Below are 23,184 nucleotides of genomic sequence, written 5' to 3' on the forward strand. Positions count from 1 at the left end.
CACATTACATACTGTAGTAATTTATAGTAAGCAATATATTGTTTTTAAACCAAAATTTAGCAATAGAAACAAATTAACTATTAATAATTAATCAAAAAAATAATAATAATATGTAAGTAAATATATATATATATATATATATATAAAACTAACAGCTGTGACAGTTTAGTAAAATAAATTAGTTTATAATCAGATAATCAGTTAAGATAATCAGTTTATTACTATATTATATATTGTTTAAATGATTAACTATAGTAATTCATTTTAATGTGACACATTATTGTTTACTTTTTATATTTTACAACAAAGTGATTTAACCAAGTATGATAATATTAAGATCATTAATTACTTTATTACACTTAATCCTACAATTAGACAGTCTGATATGTTTTCTTTGTGTATGTGGACACGTGAATAAAGTCATAAGTGTCTTTAACCATATATTTTTATTTACATAATTTGAGTTCAGAAACTGCAGAGATGTTCAAATGATCGTTACGACATAATAATAATGACTGAAATGGGAAGCCATATTTGTGACACACAATGACCCGTTATTAACATCAGAATGTGCTGTTGAGGTGTGTTCACGCAGGAGACATGAAGCAGTTGGCTCTGGTGTGCTTCTTAAGACTCTCCTTTCGAGTGAAGCGTTTCCCGCACTGATCGCACCTGAAGGGCTTTTCTCCCGTGTGGACCCTCATGTGGATCTTCAGATTGGTTTTCTGATTCCAGGTTTTCCCGCACAGGTTGCAGGAGTACGGCTTCTCTCCGCTGTGGCTCCTCATGTGAGTGTAGAAGGTTCCTCGGTTTGTGAAACTCTTCCCACACTGAGCGCAGGTGAACGGCTTCTCTCCGGTGTGAACGCTCATGTGGGTTTTGAGATTTGCTGAATGAAGGAAACTCTTCCCGCATTGATCACACCTGAAGGGCTTCTCCGCTGTGAGCGCTCATGTGGAGCTTCAGACCGTTGGGATGGGAGAAACTCTTCCCGCACTGTGGGCAGCTGGTGGAATTTTCAGCTACGTGTGTGTCCATGTGGAGCTTTAGCCGAGCCGAGCGGGAGAAAGCCATCCCACAGTGCTCACAGATGAAGCGCTTCTCCTGCGAGTGAATCAGCATGTGGCTCTTCAGACTGTCTTTGCGTGAGAAGCTCTTGTCGCACTGCTGGCAGGAGTACGGCTTCTCTCCCGTGTGTGTTCTCATGTGGATCTCCAGCTTTAATTTCTTACGAAAACTCTTCTCACACTGCTGGCAGGCGAACAGCTTCTTCTCTGAGTGAATTTTCATGTGGGTCTTCAGGTTTCCTCTCTTCCCGAAACTCTTCCCGCACTCGGGGCAGTCGTGCTTCTCTTCGACATGAGTTCTGGTGTGGACTTGAAGCTTTCGCAGTTGGCTGAAACTCTTCCCACACTCATCACATGTGAAGGGCTTCTCTCCAGAATGCTTACGCACGTGTTCACTGAGATTCCTCTGTGTACTGAAGCTCTTGGAGCACTGCTGGCAGGAGTACAGCTTCTCTCTGGTGTGTGTCCTCATGTGGATCTCCAGCATTCCTTTAGCACCAACACTCTTCCCACAGTGACCGCAGGTAAAAGGCTTCTCTCTGTGGATCTTGATGTGGACTTTAAATGTTCTCTCTGTACTGAAAGTCTTTCCGCATTGCTGGCAGATGAACAGGCTCCTAGTTTCAGTCTTGTAAGCTCTCTGTTGTGAAGTTTTTGTGAAGTATTTGTCCTCAGTAATAAAGTCTTGATGCGTCTCATTCAGATCTTCCTCTTCATTCTCTTCTTTCAGCCCCGTCAAGTCTAAAGCAATACCAGACAGATATGTGTTAATCCCAGAAGGCGTCTGAAACTGCATACTTCCAAACTATATAGTATGCTAAAACAATTAGACTAGATATTCTTCAAGATATTAGTATTCAGCTTAAAGTGACATTTAAAGTCTTAACTTGGTTAATTAGGGTAACTAGGCAGGTTAGGGGAATGTTAGTGTATAACAATGGTTTGTTCTGTAGACTATTGAAAAAATATATAGCTTAAAGAGGCAAATAATATTGACCTTTAAATGGTGTTTAAAAATTAACAACTGCTTTTATTCTAGCCGAAATAAAACGAAATCAGACTTTCTCCAGAAGAAAAAATATTATCAGACATACTGTGAACATTTCCTGAATCTGTTCAACATCATTTGGGAATATTTAAAGAAGAAAAATAATCAAAGGAAGGCGAATAATTCAGACCTCGATATATATATATATATATATATACACACAGACACATATACACACATACACATATATACACACACATACACATATACACACATACACATATATACACACATACACATATATACACACACATACACATATATACACACACATACACATGTCTGCTGATGAAGCTCAACACGAGGCTCCAGAGTGAATAATCACAGTAATGAAGAGTGTGTTGTAGTGTTCTGTCCTCAGCGTCCTCACAGCTCACTCCTGCTCGACTACAGACACTCGGGGAACATCCCGGACTTTAATTTACAGATTTATCAAACTATAGTTTTTATTATACTATAACAGTTAGTATAATAAAATATGCACATATAGTTTTATTTTACTATACTATCGCATTAACCACATGGTTTCCCACATAAAGAGATCACTTAGTACTGAAGAGTAGAAGCTGTCGTGTTTATGAAGCACACTACAGTAAAGTACTAGAGTTGTGCAGTTTTCTAAAACTTTAGGGTTTACTATAGTATTTATTGGAGTTGATCAGTTTACTACAGTTAACACTACAGTATGCTGGAGCGTTCATTAACTAAGGGTTGGAGAATACACTTTACTGTATTACTGTTCAAAAACACTGCAGACAGCAGGATCTGTATGTAGATTCACATGTGTTGGCTGTAATCTGCTTGTTTCTGTGCTGTTTTATTCCTCTCTCACTCTTCAACCATCAGTTAAACATATTTAAACAATATTAAACTACAGTTTACATCACACAGCAGTGGAGTTTTGCTAAAATTTGAGTAAAAGTGAATGAGTCTGTAGATCTGGGCCCATGTGAAACTCTTATGTGTAAAATAAGGGTGATGGGAAGCAGTGTTTTAGTCAGTGAAATCAGTGAATTTGGCCTTAATAGTGTGCAGAGGGAGATGGACACTAGAGAGAGGATGAAAACCCACCGGTGTGCTGCTCTCTGAGTGTGAACACGTCCACAATCTGGATCCCTTCATTCTCCTGCTTAATGCAGGCCATCTGAAGAGGAGAATGAGCAGAGAATCAGAGGAATGATCTCTCCATCAGCTGTTGACAGACAGCACACACTCCTCATCTGTACAGCACAGCAGTCACTCTTACAGATTAATGTTTACTTCACAGTCCTTTACACACATTCAAAACACTCAATCATTCACAAATCAGTTCATTCAGCTGACCTTTACAGCTCGGTTTCCCTCATCTCTTCTCAACAGTGACTGACTACAGTGTTCACTACAAAGTCATTTAGGGAAGAAATTAGACACTTTATCTCTGTTCGGCTACTCTTGTGCAGATATTTACTCTCAAAAACAACGTCCAGGAATATTAGACAGAGCGGTGTAAGTGTTACAGTCAACTTCGCATGTCTTACGAACACATGGTGTATTTGCGTCGATTTAAACAGAGTAAATAAGTGTAAAACTCACCCTCTGCCAAACCACAACACACAGGAGCCCGGCGCAGCCTTCTGACGTCACGCGCCAAAATAAAAGTCCCGCTCACAGCATTAATATATATATATATATATTTTTTTTTTTATGGTTACAATACAGTTAACAATGGATTGCAGAAACTTGGAACATTAGAAAAAAAATTGAGATGTTGTTACAATCTGCATAATACAATTTAAAGAATAATAAAGTAGAAAGAAAAAAAAATTAAACAACAGAGACCAGAGGGGAAATTGTAAGGTTATACATGAAAGCCTTCTTTTTTTTTACTTCTAAAAGACTTTCTGTTTTTTTATGCCCACTAAGACAAAACAAAACCAACCCATTATAATAAAAGATTAAACAATGTACTGAATACAAGATTTAGAGTTGTCATAAAGAAACAATGTCAAAAATATTTAAACAAATATAAACATTTGTCTATTCTGAGAGATAGATAGATAGTTCTGTCCAAAATAATTTCAACAAGTATTGAATTGCTTCTATTGAGGTTGGGTTGTTTGGTCTATAGGTTGGATCCAAATTAAAAGTTTGTGCTATAAAGTTTTTTAACCATTGGGAATGGCATGAATTACTGTGTTGTATTCTTTTACTGAGAGTTCAGAATTGAGCTTTTTAGAAGATGAATATAATGTACCATTGTCATCTAATTATTGACTAATAACAACAATATCATTTAATAACCATTTCTCTAAAAATAAAGCTGTGTTTCGGTAAACTATACTGTGTATATAGTGTGTGTTATTCACTGGATGTGTGTGTGTGTGTGTGTGTGTGTGTGTGTGTGTGTGTGTGTGTGTGTGTGTGTGTGTGTGTGTGTGTGTGTGTGTATGGTGTGTGTTCTTCACTGTATGCTGCAGGATCGAGAAGCAGGTCTGGGTCTGCTGTTGATGGCCTGGATCTGCTGCTGGTGCTGCTGTCTCAGGATCTCCATCTTCTCGTTGTTCCTCTGCTCCTGCGCCTCCATCATCTGGGCCAGCTCCTGGTTCCTGCGGTCCTCCAGCTCCCGGTTCCTGTTCTGCAGCTGCTGGATCTCCGTGCCCATGCGGTGCGCCTGCTCCTGGAAGCCCTGCTCCAGCATATGCGCCTGCTCTTTCAGCTTGCAGTCCAGTGCGCGCTGCATGTGTGTCTGCTGCAGGCTGAGCTCCGTCTGCATCTGCTGCAGCATCTGCTGGATCTGCTCTTCATTATTGCGCTGCTGAGTCTCCATCTGCTGCTCCAGCTGCAGCCGTGTCTGCTCCTGCACCTCCACCTGCTGCTCCAGGAGAACCGCCCGCTCACGCTCCTCTGCACACACACACACACACACACACACACACACACACACTAATAATAGATGGAGAAGAGACTACTCTATCAACTAACCCTAACACAGATGCAGCTCATAGCGATCAGTACTTTGACTTGTGTTTCATTGCAGACAACACAACATGCATTATTTAATGTGTTCCTCGTCATTATTGTTGTACACGGATTCCAATTTTGTTTCTTACAACCTCATTCATCTATAAGCCAGATCAGGCTCAGGACTAGGGCTCAGTACCACAATACAGAGTTACATCAACAAATGCCAGACAAAACTGTACTGTGCCAGAAAGGGACGCCGTGTGCTCCAGGCCAAAGAAGAAAAGCATCATCCAGACTGTTACCAGCAACAAGTCCAAAAGCCAGGCTCTGTCATGGTCTGGGGTTGTGTCAGTGTTTTTGGCAAAGGTAACCTGCCCTTCTGTAATGCTCCATTAATGCTGAACAGTACTGACAGATTTTAGACACACATTACAGTCCTGGCTGAGGTGGAAGAGGATACAGGTACTGGACTGGCCTGTCTGCAGTCCCGATCTGTCTCCAATACAGAATGTGTGGAAGAACCAGTACCGTTGCCCACCTTAAGACTTGTTAGCAGGAAGAATGGGACAGAATGACAGCTGAAACACTTCATCACTTCTGTCTTCAGTCCCTAAACGTCTGTTCAGTGTTGTGAGAACAGCAACATTACACATTGGGAGATGCTTTATAGTTTACAGTTTTTGAAATGTGTTGCAGGAGCCAACATTGAAATATGTGTTTAATTAAAAATTATAATCCAAATCACGAGGAACACATTAATAATGTTGTTGTGTTGTCTGCAATGAAACAGAAGTAAAGTAAAGTTGGAAATCACTACTTTCTTTTTTTATTTGCATTTTCCATACTGTCCCTACTTTCTCTTATCAGGGGTTGTAGTAAAAGTAGGCCTGTATCAGTGTGTCTGCTGGAACGCAGCTCTCACCACAGATCTTCCTATCGTTTTCTGTTAGTTTATCGTCCGCCTGCAGGATGGCAGTGGTAACTGCAGCCTTCTGCTGAAGAAACTTCTCCAACACCTCAGCAATCTGTGGAGAGAAACACACACACACACACACACACACACACACACACACACACACACATGTAAACATGATGATGAAAATGTCAACAGCTGAAAGCACTTCCTGTTATGGCTTCATGTATATATACTGTAATGTGATCATCACTATTGTACACAGAACTATGACAGAGTTCCATTGGTGCCGTCTAACAATATCTCATGGATTGAGTTATTTGAAGGTACAGAGTCGAACTGTCGTGGGTCATTACATTTATTACAGCTCTGTAATATTGTAATGAAACTAATTACAATAAAAAGACAGTAACTAGTAATATATAGCATAATATAATATAGTAATATAGTGCTAGTCTAAATGTATTTTATCAAATATATGCATACGTGTGTATTTATACATATGATTAAAATATAACAGTGTCAAAACAAACTTATTTTGGGTGTGATTACCCGCGATTAATCTTTGCCCAGCAGTTAAAGGATATTACATTTTGGAAGTGTAACGCCACGCCAGCAGAGGGAGCCCTCGCCCGACTACTGACTCAGCTCCGCTCCCTCTGCCGCTACTTCCTGTTTGTGCTGTATTTCAATGAGTGCTCAGGCCATGCTTCTTTGCGAAGTATTGCCAGTTTACCTGCCTTACCAAGCGTTATTCCAAGTGACTTTCATGACTGCTATCCTGTGTATGACCCTGCCTGCCTTGATCACGTACGTTCTCTGTCTTTGCCCTTTTGATCTGTTTTGGACTGATTGTTGTGTTACTGAACTGTCTGCTCTGATACTTCGTCGCCTGGATTTGCCCCTGTGTTTGTTGTTTGGATTGGATTGCTTATGTGTTGCCGACTCTCTGCTTGTTTACTCGTTGATGTCTCTGCCTAACCCCTTAAATAAACTTCTGCACATGGATTCTAACACCGCCTCAGCCTCCATGTTACAGGAAGTAACTTGTCCAACTGTTAAACAGACACTAGAGTAATTGGCGGCTCATTCCGCTGTGGCAACCTCCTGATAGACAGGGAATAAGCTAAAGTAAAGTGAGCTGAAAGTCTGCATCTTTCTCCTAAAACTGTTTAAAAACACAGAGTTTACAGAGAAGCGATGGATGCAGCGCTGCTCCTCTCCAGACTGATATGAAAATAATATTCCTTATTTAAAATGATTGAAGCGTCAATAATGATGATAAGATGTTTAGCATTTCTTCTTCATGGCTGTACTGAAGCTGGATCAGAATACATACAGTATTGTGAATTTTGTGTACCATTGGACTAATAAATAAACTCCACTCATCACTGTCATAATCGTGTATATACATGCCAGTTTTATGCTAATTATGTTTATGTAATGAACATATGTAAATGAGTGTCTGTGTTACCTTGACTTCTTTATAGGCCAGTGTGTTGTACTGACTGACAGTGTCCTCCAGGTCACAGCAGAACAGGTCGTAGCCTCCGCTCCTGGCGTAGAACCCTTCGCTGATCCTCTCTGTCATCGGCTCAGACAGAACCGATAGAAGATTTTCACATTTGGCTTCTGAAGCCTTCTCATTGTCCCACAGATAGCGATCAAACTCCTGACCGATGGCCTCCTAAAACAGCACAAAAACACCACGAACAGAACCTTAGAGTCTGCCAGATTTCACAACTCAAACAGAAGAAAACAAACCCCAGAGCTGTGTTTCACCAAACTAACATCTGACAATGGGGTAGTTAATTAATTAATTAATTAGCAAAATAATCACTTTGAATTAAGTTTGTTTTGCTTCCCCTATTGGTGGATAATTTTCCTTATTTTAAAGGTGCCCTATGAAGTAAATCTGGCTATACCTAGGCATAGTGGAATAATCAGTGTTCAGTACATGGAGAAGGCCACACTGTGAGCCTCAGACATGTTTCGTCATTCTCATCATTCTCATGTAAATTCTACGAGCATAAAACCCCAGTGAACAACAGGCCAATCAGAACACACAGCAGACTGTTGCGTGACTCACAGGCCACGCCCTCGTCATTAGCAAGTACTTTAGGCTGTTTATCTGACCTAATGAGCAGCCGTCATCAGGAGAACACTGCACATCTGATATGCAGATCTGGGATCATTAATATTCACACTTCAGGTTGCGTTTGAAAACACACAACGCTTCCCAGTGAGACACCAGTGATCGTTTCCCTCCATTAGTTATTTTTAAGCTCATATTTAACTCACTGTGTGGGAAAATGAGAGGCTCAGATTGTTTGCTGCGCCTTACAGAGCAACATGAGACATGCTCGTACACACTTCAGGATGCAAAATGCAGGATATACAGATTACAGTTATTCAGCTCCACCCTGAAGAGGCGTGAGCTGTGTCACAGTGCGTGATGTGTCACAGTGGAGCTCATTAATATTCACGACTGATCCAAATATGGTCAATTACAGAACTTTTTATTCCAGGGGTATTTTATGGAGTATAAATGAGCTTATACAACCGTTTCACAAGCAGAATCATCTGGCAATGCGGTACGCAGAATATTCTTTATTACGTTTGGACAAGATTATTTTTCTTCCCCGTTGTTAGATTATTGTGCTTGTTTTAAGGAGAAACTCGCTTCATTTTGACTCATTATTTCTGAAAACAAGACTATATTTTATACTTGTCTAGAAAATGCTTCTTCCTTTAAGAGGTTTGAGACGTTTGGACAAGATAAAACCCTTGAGGAAGAGAAGCGTTACTGCAGTTTGATCTGATTTAAAAGCATCTATTGTAGTCATTAGTTCCTCTACCTCTAAAGACGTTAGGTGTGTGCCGTCAGTGTCCCTGAAGCAGCGGATCATGAAGGTTTGTTTGGCCATCAGACTGAAGCACTGGTGCTCCAGAGAGATTTCCTCCAGCTCCAGAGGGAAGGCTCTCTTCTTCTCCTCCATTCCCCCCTGGTACACCTGCAGAGCCTCCTGCAGCGCCGCCTGGTTCTCTATCTGGGCCAGCGCCACCACTGCGTTCTCCAGACACGGCACCGCCCCGCTGGAGATGGTGTTCACGTACAGCTCCGCTAGATGACCCAGAACTGCAGGAGGGAGAGAGGCAAACACAAGTCACAAATAGACTGCACAGATGGACTACAGTACTCAAGCTAGGCTTCTTTAAAGGGGTCCTATTATGCAGAAATCACTTTTATGCAGGGTTTAAACCCAGTAGTATGTGTGTGCCAGCAGTGTGTCTGCTGTTTTACATCAGTGCTATGGAGATGCACAGCCGTCTGTAGCTCCGCCTTTTTCTAAAAGAAGACAATCTCATTTGTATTTAAAGCAACTGATAGCCCCTCCCTAAATGACTACTAGCTCCTCCCTGAAGGCCTGGCCCCTCCTTAAATGTATACTAGCTCCTCCCTAAAGGTCTGATAGCCCCTCCCTAAATGACTACTAGCTCCTCCCTGAAGGATAGAGCAGACACACTGTACAATGTTCTGCAGCAGTGATGTACCTCTGCCGGTGACCGTGTGCCCATCCTTCAGGAGCTTCACTGGGCTCTGCTCATAGATGAACTGGGAGAAGCGATCGCTGACCTCCAGAAACCTGTCGGAGATCTCCACCGGGTCCAGGGACTCCAAGTCACACACTCTGTCCGGATGGCTCGGAAAAGGGAAGGTGAAACACTTGCGGGACGGGAAGTATTTCCGGATGCACTCTCTCGGGAGGTTGTAATTCTTCACTTGGACTGAGTTTCCTTTGAAAAAACAAGACACACACACACACACACACACACACACACACACACACACACACACACACACACACACACACACACATCAAGCAAAATACAAGACTTCACAATAAATGCACTGTAAGCCAAGTACCAGACTGTGAATGCTGATAAACACAGAAAACTAAACACATCTGTGGTTAATCTACAGTTATACGATATAGTGTTCTTACAATAAGCTGAAGCTCTATTGCATCTTCATATATTTTATTAATTTATATATATATAAGTGTGTCTAATACAGTGTCTGGTGCATATGGAGAGGAATGAGTGTGTGTTTCTGACAGATAACAGATACAGCATGTGTTAAACCAGTCAGAGGTTAAACATTACCTGTTTTCAGCTTGAGAGCGAACTCCAGGTATTGATCCTCTGTTGCGTCTTCACCGTCGATCTTCAGCTCCAGGGTGAAGTCCCGCACCGCCCAGATGAAGCTCGGGAAGAACTTGACAAACTCTGAATCATCTACAGCTTCATCAGGGGATTTGACCTTGATATACTCCGTCAGCTCAGTCACATATCTGTGCAGTGTCAGTCACGGAAACCCTCAACATTACAGTATACAGAACTCACTGTGTAAACGGAGAACAGTGAACATACCGGAGATATTCCAGCTAATTTCCACAACGGACAACAGAGTGAAGCACAATGGCCACATTACACTGAGTGTGTATCTCGAATGTTTTCATGAAGCTCCTCTACAATCTCTCAGAGTGATCGCCCTAACCCACGACGCTCGTCTTGCGTGTAGTTATCGTGTGCATTTATACTTCGTTCGTCCGTTATTCTGCGTTCGTTCTGTTTGTGTTGCTCGGAAAACAGCTGCAGAACTACTGAAGCTTCTGGAGCTCGTCTGCAGGACTTCACATTTGATAAACACTCCCACCACCTGCCTCGCTCCACCCACATGGGTCTTGCCCCGCCCACACTCATCACCCCTACCCAGCCGACCAATCACAGCTCTTGCTCTGTGTGTCACTGTGTACATTTGTTGGAGGTGTGCTTCAGGCCAGGATGCTCAACACTTACAGTCCGCTTGTGGAAATGTAGTGCAGATATGCAGAAATATTACTGCTAAAACAGTAACAAAAACAAACAAACAAACAATTCCATCTAATTTCCTGTTTGTAAATGGTAAATTATCAGTGCGATGTTCAATCTTCAGGATACTGGAGCTCCTCGATGGCCTTGTTGTCGATGGTTCCTCGGCTGTTGAACACCAGAGTGCTGCTCAGCAGAACCGCCAGACTAAAGATGATGGTGTCGTGCTTCGAGTCGCCCTGAGACAGAAGATATGGGGAGCACACACATACACACACACACACACACACACACACACACACACACACACACACAGATACTGACACATTAATCAGTGGTGCTCTCTGAGAAGTCTTCTCTGACTTTATTTTTCCATGTGATTTAAAGGAATCCTGAAGTAATCCGCCTACATTACTGTTATATTGTGCTGCTTTGATTAAGTTATTGAAAACATTTGTAATGGTTGTACTTGTGGAGTAATACACTGTTGAGGTAACCTTCACAAGCCAGCTCACACTACTGCTTACTGCAGAACCAGATTTATTCTGGGTTAGAGATCGCAACCCAGACCTGATCAGTGCTTAGGTACATATTATACAATGAGTTCATGCTCAGTTCACCTTGTCCACGTCTCCGAGCCCCTCGGTGTCCAGCAGCAGCAGGGTGGTCTCTGCTTTAGTGGGATGGGGAACACACCACATCCAGATGCCCTTGGTCTTGGACTCAATGGTGCTGCCCAGCGCAAACCCTGACGGGAAACACACAGCACAATAATCAGCTTTACTGTGGAGGCCTCATCAGCGAAGTGTGTGTGTGTGTGTGTGTGTGTGTGTGTGTGTGTCTGACCCACCGCTGTGTTTTCCCGCCAGCCGGTTCATCAGGTAGGACTTCCCGGTGCGGTAGAGCCCCACCACGGCCACCACCACCACCGGCTGCTGGATCTGCTGGAGGAGCTGCAGCGCCGCCGGCTGCACACACAGCTTCCCATCGCTGGCGGTGTCTATCAGGCACACGGGGCTGTCCATGCTGACCCACACACACACACACACACACTTGTACAGTCCTCTGTATAATCTCTAATGTCTGTAATGCTGTTTCTACTGTACAGGCTGTGTAGCTGTTAACCTAAAGGGTTTTCTTAGCCTTTACATGTTTTATTGTTTTTGTGGAAGGATATTTTGGGTATAAATCATTTCATATATTGATGTTATTTGGGGAGTTACTGTATTTGAAATGGGATAATAGTGACACCTACAGGTGAAAGAGGGGTAGCTTTAGTTTACTGTCACGTGATCTTGTTAGCCGTGTGATGATCAGTAAAGGGAAGTTAACAGAGCAGTGAGATGCGTTTATAAAGCAGAAGAACTCACTAAGGGTTTATGTAAAAGAAGAACAGATGAAAATATCTTAATGACTCCGGGACTTTGATTAGGTGATGCACAAGGTCTGTTGTTGTTTGTTTGTGTTGTTCTACCAGCTGATTTGTGAAGTTAAACACGATGATGGTTTGATGAGACACAAAATCAGTGAAACTGCTGGAAAGAAAGGCAAACGCTGGTGTTGTGTGTGTGTTTGTTTTAATTGTGTCTGTTTTTCACGGTGTCATCATGTACAGTGTCAAGATGTTGTATCCAATGAGTGTCACGCTGTTCATGTAAATAACATGAAGATGACGAAGATGATGATGAAGACGATAACAACGAAGACATTAAAAGTTTGAGACATCAGCTGAAGTGTGATTCTTTTAATCAGAAGAAAACATTCAGGAGCTTTTATAGGCTGTATATTCTCCACACACACACACACACGCACACACACACACAGCTGTAGTGATGTTTGTTCTGACAAACTCAACCCTCCCAGCAAACTGCACTTTCACATCTTCCCAATCCTCCATTCTGCCTGATCTATGAGGTAAATACGGTAAATATTTACTGGTATTGCTATACTTCTGGAAAGATTTACACACGCCCACACACATACGCACACACGCACGCACACACACACACACACACACACACACAGTTCCTTATCTCACAGGCCTGTATGGACGTGCTGTGGTTTCCTGTAAACTCTGTCCTGGAGTGTGTGTTTCTCTGAGCGTTTCTTACCTTCAGCTTCAGTGGTGTTCAGTCTGGCTCCAGCTGAGCTGTGTGTGCGTGTGTGTGCGTGTGTGTGTGTGTGTGTGTGCAGCTGCTGATGGTGAAAGTGAAACTCAGAGCTCCTGCAACAGCGCTTACACAACAGCAGCAGGAGGAGGAGGATCTGCAGAAATTCCCCAAATCAGTCAGAGGCTGAACTACAGCTGTGTGTCAGACATACTGTACTGCTGAACTAGAGGAAGAGTCGAGACACACACACACACACAGCTCAGCTGGAGCCAGACTGAACACCACTGAAGCTGAAGGTAAGAAACGCTCAGAGAAACACACACTCCAGGACAAGAGTTTATAGGAAACCACAGCACGTCCATACAGGCCTGTGAGATAAGGATCTGTGTGTGCGTGTGCGTGTGTGTGTGCGTGTGTGTGTTTGTACTGGTTTTGGGGGTTCAAAGGGACAGAAATGTGTATAATGACATGAGTACGACCTAGTTTTTACAACCCTGAGGTGGTTTATGAGGACAGGTCTTGTGTTCTTGTAATACCAAGTGCTTATAAATCCTGATTACCGGGCTCATTCCCTCATCTTGGCATTCAGGATCTGCCACAGGTCTGCTGTGAGGCTTGTGTTTAGGGGTTGGGTCAGATAATAAGTGGGTTATACTGTATTAAATACATCACACCTGTGGGTTGGACTTCTCCAGAGTCAGCATGGACAGCCCCGTGTGCCTGATAGACACCGCCAGCGATGGGAAGCTGTGTGTGCAGCCGGCGGCACTGCAGCTCCTCCAGCAGATCCAGCAGCCGGTGGTGGTGGTGGCTGTGGTGGGGCTCTACCGCACCGGGAAGTCCTACCTGATGAACCGGCTGGCGGGAAAACACAGCGGTGGGTCAGACACACACACACACACACACACACACACACTTCGCTGATGAGGCCTCCACAGTAAAGCTGATTATTGTGCTGTGTGTTTCCCGTCAGGGTTTGCGCTGGGCAGCACCATTGAGTCCAAGACCAAGGGCATCTGGATGTGGTGTGTTCCCCATCCCACTAAAGCAGAGACCACCCTGCTGCTGCTGGACACCGAGGGGCTCGGAGATGTGGACAAGGTGAACTGAATTACTGTTAATCTTGACATGTGTAAGATTTCACTCTATCAGCCCAGGAATCTGACGAATGGTTGAAGTAGGCATGAGACAAAGACCGTGTTCAAGGTATACCGCGGTTTGGAAAAGTCAAGGTTTATAAACTGCCAAAATTTTCTGCAATACCGTTCTGAAGGTATGTGTGTTGTGTAGATGTGTAAGATTTTCTATTTACATTTTTTAGGACAACAGTATCTCCAGCAGAAAAGATATCCGAAGAGGCCTTTTAAATAGTGAATAAATGTGTTTGAAACTAATGAAGACAGCAGGAGTCAATGATTCAGTTGATTTATTTAGCCTGACATGTTTACTGTTCCTAAATACTTTAAATGTTTCTCAAAGTATAATATATTGTGTTTAAAGAGGAGAAACAGTTGTTGTTTTTACCCGGACATTTAAACAGAATATATCTTATAGCAGTGATCACAATACCGTCAAATCGTGAAACCGGGATATTTTTATCCAGGGTTATCATACCGTCAGAATCTTACACCAGCCCATGCCTAGGTTGAAGGTTGAATGCGTGTAAGCCTTTTCTAGAGCAAGAGTTGTGTTATTTACTACAATTTATTTAGATTTGTTTTCAACTCCAAGTTCAATCTGAATTTCCGAATAATTTAATCTGACTCCAGTTTCGTTTATTCCACTTTTAGCGCTCATGTTTTTAGCTGATCACATTATTAGCTGTGATATGATGTAGATTCAGATGTTTTCTTGGGTCCTGTATTCTTAATAGTACATTCATTAGGGACCAATTGATGCTTCTCACGGACTTTATCTCAACACTATGAAGTTAGTCAGAGGATGTAGGGTTAACTAATACACAACTAGTCCGGTTGCCTCCTGGTCACTCGTACTAAAAGAGTAGTTCATTTGGTCATTTCCATACAACTTGCTAATATCAGTGATTAAATTATTAAAAGGTCTTCATGCTGACGAGCCACACTGCTCCGTACAGTCAAATGAGCCTTAAAAATCGATAAAATCATGTCACAACATAATGGAAGCGCAGACTCTGCAGAATATACACAATATATAATGTGTATCATGCCAATTACAGAATCAACCGATCAAAGACAATTCAGGAGTAAATTCACAACATCAGTTACTCAAAGATGAATCTAAGAGTATAGACAGAGGTGCAAATTACACAGTGTTGAGATTGAGAGTCTGAATACAGACTTGCAACCCCAAGACGTTTCGTCCTTCTCTTTAAATACCCCATGAGAGCAATGAATGGTTCTTTTGATAAAGTTAACCAGTGGCTTAAAGATTTACTCATCTGTTGGGATTTAATCAAAGGTTATCAAAGACAGTGAACAAACCCTCATTTCCAGTTACACCTGAGTATTTATCAATACCAGAGGGGAAGGGAAGTTCCAGGAGAAGGACAGGAATGTGCCAAAGTCTATCCTGGACCTTTTCTTCAGATTCCAGAGGTCTTGTTGTTGTATTACAGGGCACATTCTACTCTGAGCAACATCCATCCCTACATATGAAACGAAAGTAAACTGTAAACACACTAAAGGCTATTTCCAGATCATTATTCTACATGTTTTCCTCCTCAGGGCGACTCGAAGCACGACACCAACATCTTCAGTCTGGCCGTTCTGCTGAGCAGCACTCTGGTGTTCAACAGCAGAGGAACCATCGACAACAAGGCCATCGAGGAGCTCCAGTATCCTGAAGAACACTGCTCTACATACACAAACACTGCATTACAGTCACAGCCATGCTCAAAGCAAAGATTTACTGTCACATGAGAGTGTTATGAGGAAACGTTTTGCTTCTCAGAAATGGAGAACAGAAATGGAGAACAGAAAGAGAAAGTGGCAGGGACGGTTTAAGAGCTGACCACCATTTTAATAAAATATTGATTGGGGTTTAGCTGTAGTTACAGTTGATGTTTCCCTGTTGATAATTGTACAGTTACCATCAGTTTTGACTTTAAATAATTTAAACAAATGGCCGACTACAGTAGTCAACATCTGAAGTGGATCAAAACAGTTTGTTTGTCCTAACACATGAATGGGCTTGTTGTCTCGTCTTCAGACATCTGTGATGAAAGGTGATGATCCACTTCAAATGTCGACTATATTTGTACAGTTCCACCTTTAGGTTCCTCAACCGAACACCCTAAACTAAACTAGAGTATTTTTCAACAACATAACACAGTATCAAATAGAAAATGTGCCACAACAATGATGTAGTGACTTACATTCAATAGAAATATAATATGAACAGGGCTCTCAACAGATTAACTGCAGCCTTTTTAAAAGAGAAATTGTCAGAAATGCATAATTAGTGTGGGATTAAGCATTGATCTGGTTTCAACTCAAAGATCTGAAAAGCAGAGAAGAGCTGAGAAACCCTGAGCGTAGGTACAGGTCTTCACATGTCCTAAAATTCAGACCGGAGCCCGAAGAGACCTGTAAATGTGCTGCATGGACCCATTTGAAAATGAGACCCCAACCCGTACAGATCAGAGATATGCTTTAAATACCAGATGTGATGTGGACCTGAACCCGGCTCGAGACAGAGGTCTGACTGCAGCCGGTCGGCACATATCCACACAAACTGCCATTAATGAGTTTTCTATTGAGCTTTCTGGCTTAGCCACTGTCAGACGGCTTCTCCACGACTGTGATTCGACTATGTCAATATCAGAAAAAGAGTCCAAAAGACAGAAACATCTGATCATATCACTGTTTACCAAGCCAACGACTGCCGCATTAGTATTAGCATCAAGCTTCTTTATCTGACCACTGCTGAAAATGACCCCGAGCTCTGCTTCTGCAGCTGAGGTAATGTTTTAACACATTATTACCTGCTGACATCCCATCCTCATTTTAAAGGTTACAAAACACACGCAATGCCGCTGACTGATCACTAGTGGACTGGGTGTTCTCCGAGCCTGATTGATTTGGGATATAAAATATTTACTATATAAGATATAATATATATTGGGATCCGACCCCGACAGGACTGACCATTTATAAACGAACCGGCATGAGTCTGATATAAAGACCTCGACGTCAAACTGTTGTGTTCATGCCACTGTGCATATGTCGCCGTAACTATAACAATTGTGCTAATGCACTTAAAAACACATCAGTATCAATCAAGATGATCACTTCATGGCCTCTAGTGACTGCTGATTGATTAGTTAGACACTCGCTGTGTTTATACCTGAACAAGAGGTCAGATATGTCACTGAACTAACAGAGTGCATCAAGGTCAAATCCCCAAACGAAGATGTGGATAATTCAACAGAGTTTGTCAAGTTCTTCCCGAGCTTCATCTGGGCGGTGCGGGACTTCAGCCTGGAGCTGAAGATCGACGGTGAAGACGCAACAGAGGATCAATACCTGGAGTTCGCTCTCAAGCTGAAACACGGTAAACACAGCAAGGCAGATCCTGCATCAACACTTTCACAATGAGCTCTTCTGACAACATTAAGCCTTGTGTATTGATCAGATTGGCTCTCTTTTGGAGATGTCGTGCTGTTTTTGCCCCATTGACTTCCATTATAATCACATTTATTGAAGCCATGTCAGCATATAATCCAGCATTTTTGAGTGTTGCTGGTTTTCCCTGTTGGATTAAGAGGGTCAGTGTGTGTCATTTCTGCTGTTGATCATCAGTTGTCAGCATTAAGCCTTTAGATCGGCCTGTGCTGAAGAGTTTCTGTCTGTTATATGGAGTTCAGTGGAGTAAAACAGCAGATTATATTCATTGATCTCCAGATCCGAGAAGCTCTACCGCATGTGTTCTTCTGTTGTAGGCACTTCAAAAAAAGTGATGGAGTTCAACCTTCCCCGGGAGTGCATCAAGAACTTCTTCCCCTCCAGAACCTGCTTTACTTTCCCCTTTCCAACCACGCCGGAGAAGATGTCCATGCTGGAGCGTCTGGGTCCTGCTGACCTTTGCCCTGAGTTTCAGGAGGTCAGCAAACGCTTTTGCACGTGTGTCTATGAGAAGAGTGAAGTGAAGCGGCTGAAAGACGGACACACGGTCACCGGCAGAGGTGATTCTGGAGCAGAGCTGACCACAGACCTGCAGAGTTGAGCTTTAACCCTGATTTAACACACCTGATCAAACTCATCCAGTCTTTCAGGCTAGTTTGAAGTGTACAGGTAAAGCCGCGGTCACACTGCACTTTCACCACATTGACCTCCATTCATGCGCATGCAGCAGCCTGGAAGCTCCAGCTTGGTGACCTCTCACCTGAGGAATCACATCTTGTGATTGCAGGTCTCATATGGCCTCCTAAATACACACACCATGACAAGATTCCAGCCACAGGCAATCTGTCTGTCTGCAGCAAACACACACGACAGAAACATTTAAATACTATATCCATTTACATAGCAGCCACTGTACTGCCAACACAACGGACTGGGTTATATTCTAATTAGTACATCTTTCCAATGTAAATCTAATTATTTAACCTCTTTACATTATTAAAAGAACAGAGTCTGAGGGACTGATGCTGGTTTATACTGAATCAGTTCTGACTTTATTCCTGAGATCTGAGGTGAACTATCTGCTGCTGCTTTCAGAAAGGCAATAACTCACACCGTTAGCATTTAGTGCTGAATACAGCACTTAATCATCACCTGAGGTCATCTGATAGAGTAGGTGATGCTGCTGTTGTCACAGCGTCATGGAAAAGAGACACTTTGAGAGTCGCCGTCGCAGATGGTTAGCACGAAACTCCTTTTAACAAGGAAGAGAGGGTTTATCGAGTGTTGCGGTGCTACGACACGGCGTAAGACCGCTAGAAGGTTGACCGCTAACTCTTTTGTTTTATTCTGCCCCATCCTCCAGATTTCCGCATGCGCAGACGGTACTGTGACCGCAGCTTTACTGTGTTGAAGCAGGGCTGAACTAAACTCTGCACAGCTGGATGGTCTGATGATCTGAAGGCAGACTCATGTTCACAGAGATCTCTCCTTCTGTTGTGTTTGCCTCTCTCCCTCCTGCAGTTCTGGGTCATCTAGTGGAGCTGTACGTGAACACCATCTCCAGCGGGGCGGTGCCGTGTCTGGAGAACGCAGTGGTGGCGCTGGCCCAGATAGAGAACCAGGCGGCGCTGCAGGAGGCTCTGCAGGTGTACCAGGGGGGAATGGAGGAGAAGAAGAGAGCCTTCCCTCTGGAGCTGGAGCAGGTCTCCGCAGAGCACCAGAGACTCAGTCAGATGGCCACACAAACCTTCATGGCCCGATCATTCAGAGACAGCGATGGGAAACACCTGAAGGCCCTGGAGGTACAGCATGAAGCATCGGCTTTCAGGAGATCTGACCACTCTTTAATTCCAGCAGGCTGTTCTGCTGACCTGAACACCAGATCAACAAGTCTGCGTCTGAGCTTTTATTTTCTGAACATGCAGATGTTGAGTCAATCAAAAACCTTTAATATAATGACAAACAGTCTATTATTGGATTATTCACAGATGGTCTGCTGTTAGTCACCTAACTATACACTTAAAGGCTGATCGTATGTTTACAGGTGATGACTTAATTAAATAGTAGTTGTAGAACTCTGGTAGATCCAGTGTTAAAGGTTTGAACGCACCTGAGCACCTTTAATGAGCACTGTCGTCAATATCTGATCAAACGGGTTAACATTGCTGCACACTGGACGGTCAGAAATCCTGTACATTTAAACCAATCAGAGTCCAGATAAGTGTGCCATCTGCATGTGATGTGTGAGACCTGCACAGATCTAACATGCGGCTTGTGTGTTTTCAGGAGGAAATCAATAAGCTGTTCGATGCGTATCTGCGTGAGAATGATCAGGCTTCAGTCAAGAAATGTGAGAATCTCCTGCTGTCTCTCTCGGCCACGATGACGGAGAAACACAAGCAAGGCTTCTACGCCAAACCTGGAGGCTACGACGTGTTCTGCAGAGACCTGGAGGACATCGTGAAGAAGTACAACAGCCTGGTGAAGAAAGAAGTCAAGGTCTGTGAAGCAGATAAACGTTGTGTGCATAGTTTTTATCATTTTAATCTGGTGTTTCCATCAAGCATTTTAATGCCATAATCCAAAATGCACAATAACATACGTGTATATAAGCACAGCTAGAGTCCTCTCGTGTGTGTTGTGTGACTGTCTGCGCAGGCTGAAGTGGTCTTACAGGAGTTTCTGAAGCTGAAATCTGTGGACTCTAAAGCCATTCTGCAGGCGGACAGAAAACTGAGCGAGAAGGAGAAGAAGATTAAGGGTGAGATGTTTAACCCTTTATTATCCTACATTTCCACGAGCTCTTAAAGGACTAGTTCAGCTGCGGAGGAAACATTTCCTGATCATTTACTCTCTAACTGACTCGTATTTCTCTCTCTTCAGTCAAAAATGAAGGTTTTTGTGCACAGAAAACAAGATATTAAGCCCTTACCCTCATGATTTCAGCACTGATTTGCAGTTAAATCCTGATCTAATCATGATGAACTATGCATCATTGAAAGATCTAACACTTCTGAACACGTTTTACCACAGATTTAACTCCTTTACTCTCACACTGAGCGACCATTCACGGCTACATTTATAAACCATAATATTATAGTCTAAACATAAAGCAGTCGTCATGACAAACTATATATCATTTAACAGCTTAAAGTCTCTAGTTTCCACATCTGGTGACTGATGTTTGATAGATATTACTGAGCAACAGCTGGTAATTTGCAACAAAGATACTCATCAGAGTCGTAAAGCATTACTTTGCTACAGCAATCCACATGTAAAAGTAAGTATTTTGAGGTTAAATTCAACTCAAATATCACCAAACTGCCCATACTACTAAAGAATTTGATGTCTACTTCACAAATATAGTGTACAATATGACAAACATGCAGCTCATATTCCTCAAAGCACTGCAGACGCTCTCGTATGGTCACCAAAGTAAACTGGAGGTCACCTGCTGGTCATTTCTGGTACTGCGGATAATCGAAATCTCATTATCTGGGATAAGTCAACTTCACATTTAGAGTCTAATCTGTTCAGATAATTAGCTTTCAGTCAAGTTGAGGCTAAAACAGCGTTTGTAAAACTCATATTTTATGTAATGTAATAGAATAGACAATAATTGTATTATTTTCACACACATAAACACACACAGCTTCAGTTTTTATTGAACTGTTGTTTTCCCTTCATCTACATTCTGACGTCTGTCCTCTTTAAAATGAGACTGAGATTACGCCTCCACAGTCATGTGTGTACACTGCAGACGTCATGAAGAGGTGAGTAACAGCCTGTGTGTGTCCAGAGGAGACGGAGAGAGCGGTTCTGCTGGAGCAGGAGGTTAAAGCTAAAGAGGAGACGCAGAGACAGCTGAAGGAGAGGATGGAGGTGGAGCAGAGGAGTAATGCCGAGCGGATGCAGCAGATGAAGCTGAAGATGGAGCAGGAGCTGGAGCAGCAGCGGGCGGAGGCGCAGCGGGCGCTGGACAGCAAGCTGAAGGAGCAGGCGGCGCTGATGGAGAAGGGCTTCCAGGATAAAGCGGATCTGATGAAGCAGGAGATGGAGGAGTTCAGGAAGCAGGCGTCTGATGCGGAGAACAGCAGAAGCCGAGAGCTGAAGGAGCTGATGGAGAACACCAACCGCAGACATGAGGAGCAGATGAAGATGATGATGGAGCAGCACCGACAGCAGATGCAGGAGATCCAGAGGAGCAGCGGCGGAGGGTCTGGACTGCTCTGCTCCATCATGTAGACGCACGGGACACTGCACACGGTAATCAGCTACCCTGCCTTCACTTACTCCTTACCAAGCTTAGAGTGGTGTTTTCAGCCTTCAGTGATCATGCAGGTCTGATGGTTTGATTTCAGGAGATTCTTCAACTACAACGGAGACGTTTGAGGAGAGTCCAGCAGCATCTCTGCCTGAACCTGTTGTTGATATCCTCTCTCCTTCTGCTTTAACATCGGTTCACATTCATCAAGCATGACCAGAGCTTGGTTCAACCCTCCATACAGTATATCATATACTCGACAGCTTCATCACGTGTTCTCCTTCTCATTCAGCTCCTGCGAGACCTTGTCTGTTACTCAGGCCCTCTCTCCTCTATAACTCCACATGATCTCTAAGTAGTTTATGCACGTACAGTCTGCTTAGACAGGTTAACCTCATATTTTAATGAGTAAAACATCAGCCTCATCCTTTGAGTCTAGTGTTGGGTTGTTCTTGAATGAATCTATAATGTGACTCTGGATGGATGAGTTGACTCAGGGAGTGATTCGTTCATTAGCTCATACACACATTGCACAGGTGGAGGAGGACATCAGCTCATTATTCCAGTCTTCTGTGGGGTTCATCTCTCGAGTGCTCCGATTCCAGCCGTCTGCCAACTAAATGAAATAAACGACACCGTACACTAATAAAGAGCTCAGAGAGAAGGAAAGAACGCTCGTATGTTTACTTAATTCAACAACTGAACCAGAAGACTGATGAAGATGTGGGATATTTTCACTGTGAGATGCTTTTTCCATAACTCGTGTGTGTGTGTGTGTGTGTGTGTGCGTGTGTGTGTAAATGTGTGTGTGTGTGTGTGTGTGTGTGTGTGTGTGTAAATGTGTGTGTGTGTGTGTGTAAATGTGTGTGTGTGTAAATGTGTGTGTGTGTGTGTGTGTGTGTGTGTAAATGTGTGTGTGTGTGTGCGTGTGTGTGTGTGCGTGTGTGTGTAAATGTGTGCGTGTGTGTGTGTATGCGTGTGTGTGTGTGTAAATGTGTATGGTGTGTGTGTGTAAATGTGTGTGTGTGTGTGTGTGTGTGTGTGTGTAAATGTGTGTGCGTGTGTGTGTAAATGTGTGTGTGTGTGTGTGTGTATATATCTAAATGTATTATCGCTCTTCTACAGATATTCGGTGGGGAAACTCTTATTTTAATCAATATAACTGTTTAATAACATGTTTAGTTGTCTATATTTCCTGAGTAATGAATAAAACTGCAGATTTTCAGAAGGGGCTGTGCTCATTACTGCTGAACACTGGATGTACATACAGAGACACTAACAGGTATTTAAGGTGAATAATGTGTGCACACAGCAGTGTTCAGAGATGAGGAGAAACACACACCTGATTTATAATAATAA

The 23,184-nt window shown here is 42.9% G+C and overlaps 4 protein-coding genes across 8 annotated transcripts; 1 reads left to right on the forward strand and 3 right to left on the reverse strand.

Annotated features, from left to right (window-relative positions):
- Positions 1-319: 319 nt before the first annotated feature.
- On the reverse strand, positions 320-918 carry LOC130244566 (gastrula zinc finger protein XlCGF49.1-like). The gene has a single exon (XM_056477058.1). The coding sequence runs from the start codon at positions 870-872 to the stop codon at positions 588-590; it is 285 nt and encodes a 94-aa protein (XP_056333033.1). The 5' UTR covers positions 873-918; the 3' UTR covers positions 320-587.
- On the reverse strand, positions 831-4,144 carry wu:fe17e08 (gastrula zinc finger protein XlCGF7.1). Of its 3 annotated transcripts, none has more exons than XM_056477055.1 (3): positions 3,439-4,144; positions 3,187-3,259; positions 831-1,808 (listed from the first exon to the last, which is right to left on the reverse strand). In XM_056477055.1, exons 2-3 carry the CDS (start codon positions 3,257-3,259, stop codon positions 919-921), a joined length of 963 nt encoding a protein of 320 aa, XP_056333030.1. In that variant the 5' UTR covers positions 3,439-4,144; the 3' UTR covers positions 831-918. The 3 variants fall into 3 exon arrangements, with proteins under 3 accessions (XP_056333030.1, XP_056333031.1, XP_056333032.1); XM_056477056.1 differs by having other exon boundaries at positions 3,688-4,143; XM_056477057.1 differs by lacking the exons at positions 3,187-3,259; positions 3,439-4,144 and adding an exon at positions 2,392-2,502.
- A 320-nt stretch (positions 4,145-4,464) lies between these two features.
- Positions 4,465-13,052, reverse strand: LOC130244562 (guanylate-binding protein 1). Its single transcript, XM_056477052.1, has 10 exons — positions 12,958-13,052; positions 11,697-11,872; positions 11,467-11,594; positions 10,976-11,085; positions 10,139-10,326; positions 9,527-9,769; positions 8,830-9,110; positions 7,446-7,658; positions 5,981-6,083; positions 4,465-4,998 (listed from the first exon to the last, which is right to left on the reverse strand). The coding sequence occupies exons 2-10, from the start codon at positions 11,869-11,871 to the stop codon at positions 4,556-4,558; spliced, it is 1,884 nt and encodes a 627-aa protein (XP_056333027.1). The 5' UTR covers position 11,872; positions 12,958-13,052; the 3' UTR covers positions 4,465-4,555.
- Positions 13,053-13,061: 9 nt separating this feature from the next.
- unm_sa911 (un-named sa911) lies at positions 13,062-23,053 on the forward strand. 3 transcript variants are annotated; one of them, XM_056477051.1, is made up of 11 exons: positions 13,062-13,253; positions 13,659-13,834; positions 13,931-14,058; positions 15,663-15,772; positions 17,300-17,490; positions 17,879-18,121; positions 19,083-19,363; positions 19,848-20,060; positions 20,220-20,322; positions 21,361-21,827; positions 21,923-23,053. In XM_056477051.1, the coding sequence occupies exons 2-10, from the start codon at positions 13,660-13,662 to the stop codon at positions 21,804-21,806; spliced, it is 1,890 nt and encodes a 629-aa protein (XP_056333026.1). In that variant the 5' UTR covers positions 13,062-13,253; position 13,659; the 3' UTR covers positions 21,807-21,827; positions 21,923-23,053. The 3 variants fall into 3 exon arrangements, with proteins under 3 accessions (XP_056333026.1, XP_056333024.1, XP_056333025.1); XM_056477049.1 differs by having other exon boundaries at positions 13,063-13,253; positions 13,653-13,834; XM_056477050.1 differs by lacking the exon at positions 13,062-13,253 and adding an exon at positions 13,328-13,558 and having other exon boundaries at positions 13,653-13,834.
- The last annotated feature ends 131 nt before the right edge of the window (positions 23,054-23,184 follow it).

This window comes from Danio aesculapii, chromosome 17 (genome assembly GCF_903798145.1).
Source record: "Danio aesculapii chromosome 17, fDanAes4.1, whole genome shotgun sequence".
In the NCBI taxonomy this organism is placed as follows: Eukaryota; Metazoa; Chordata; class Actinopteri; order Cypriniformes; family Danionidae; genus Danio; species Danio aesculapii.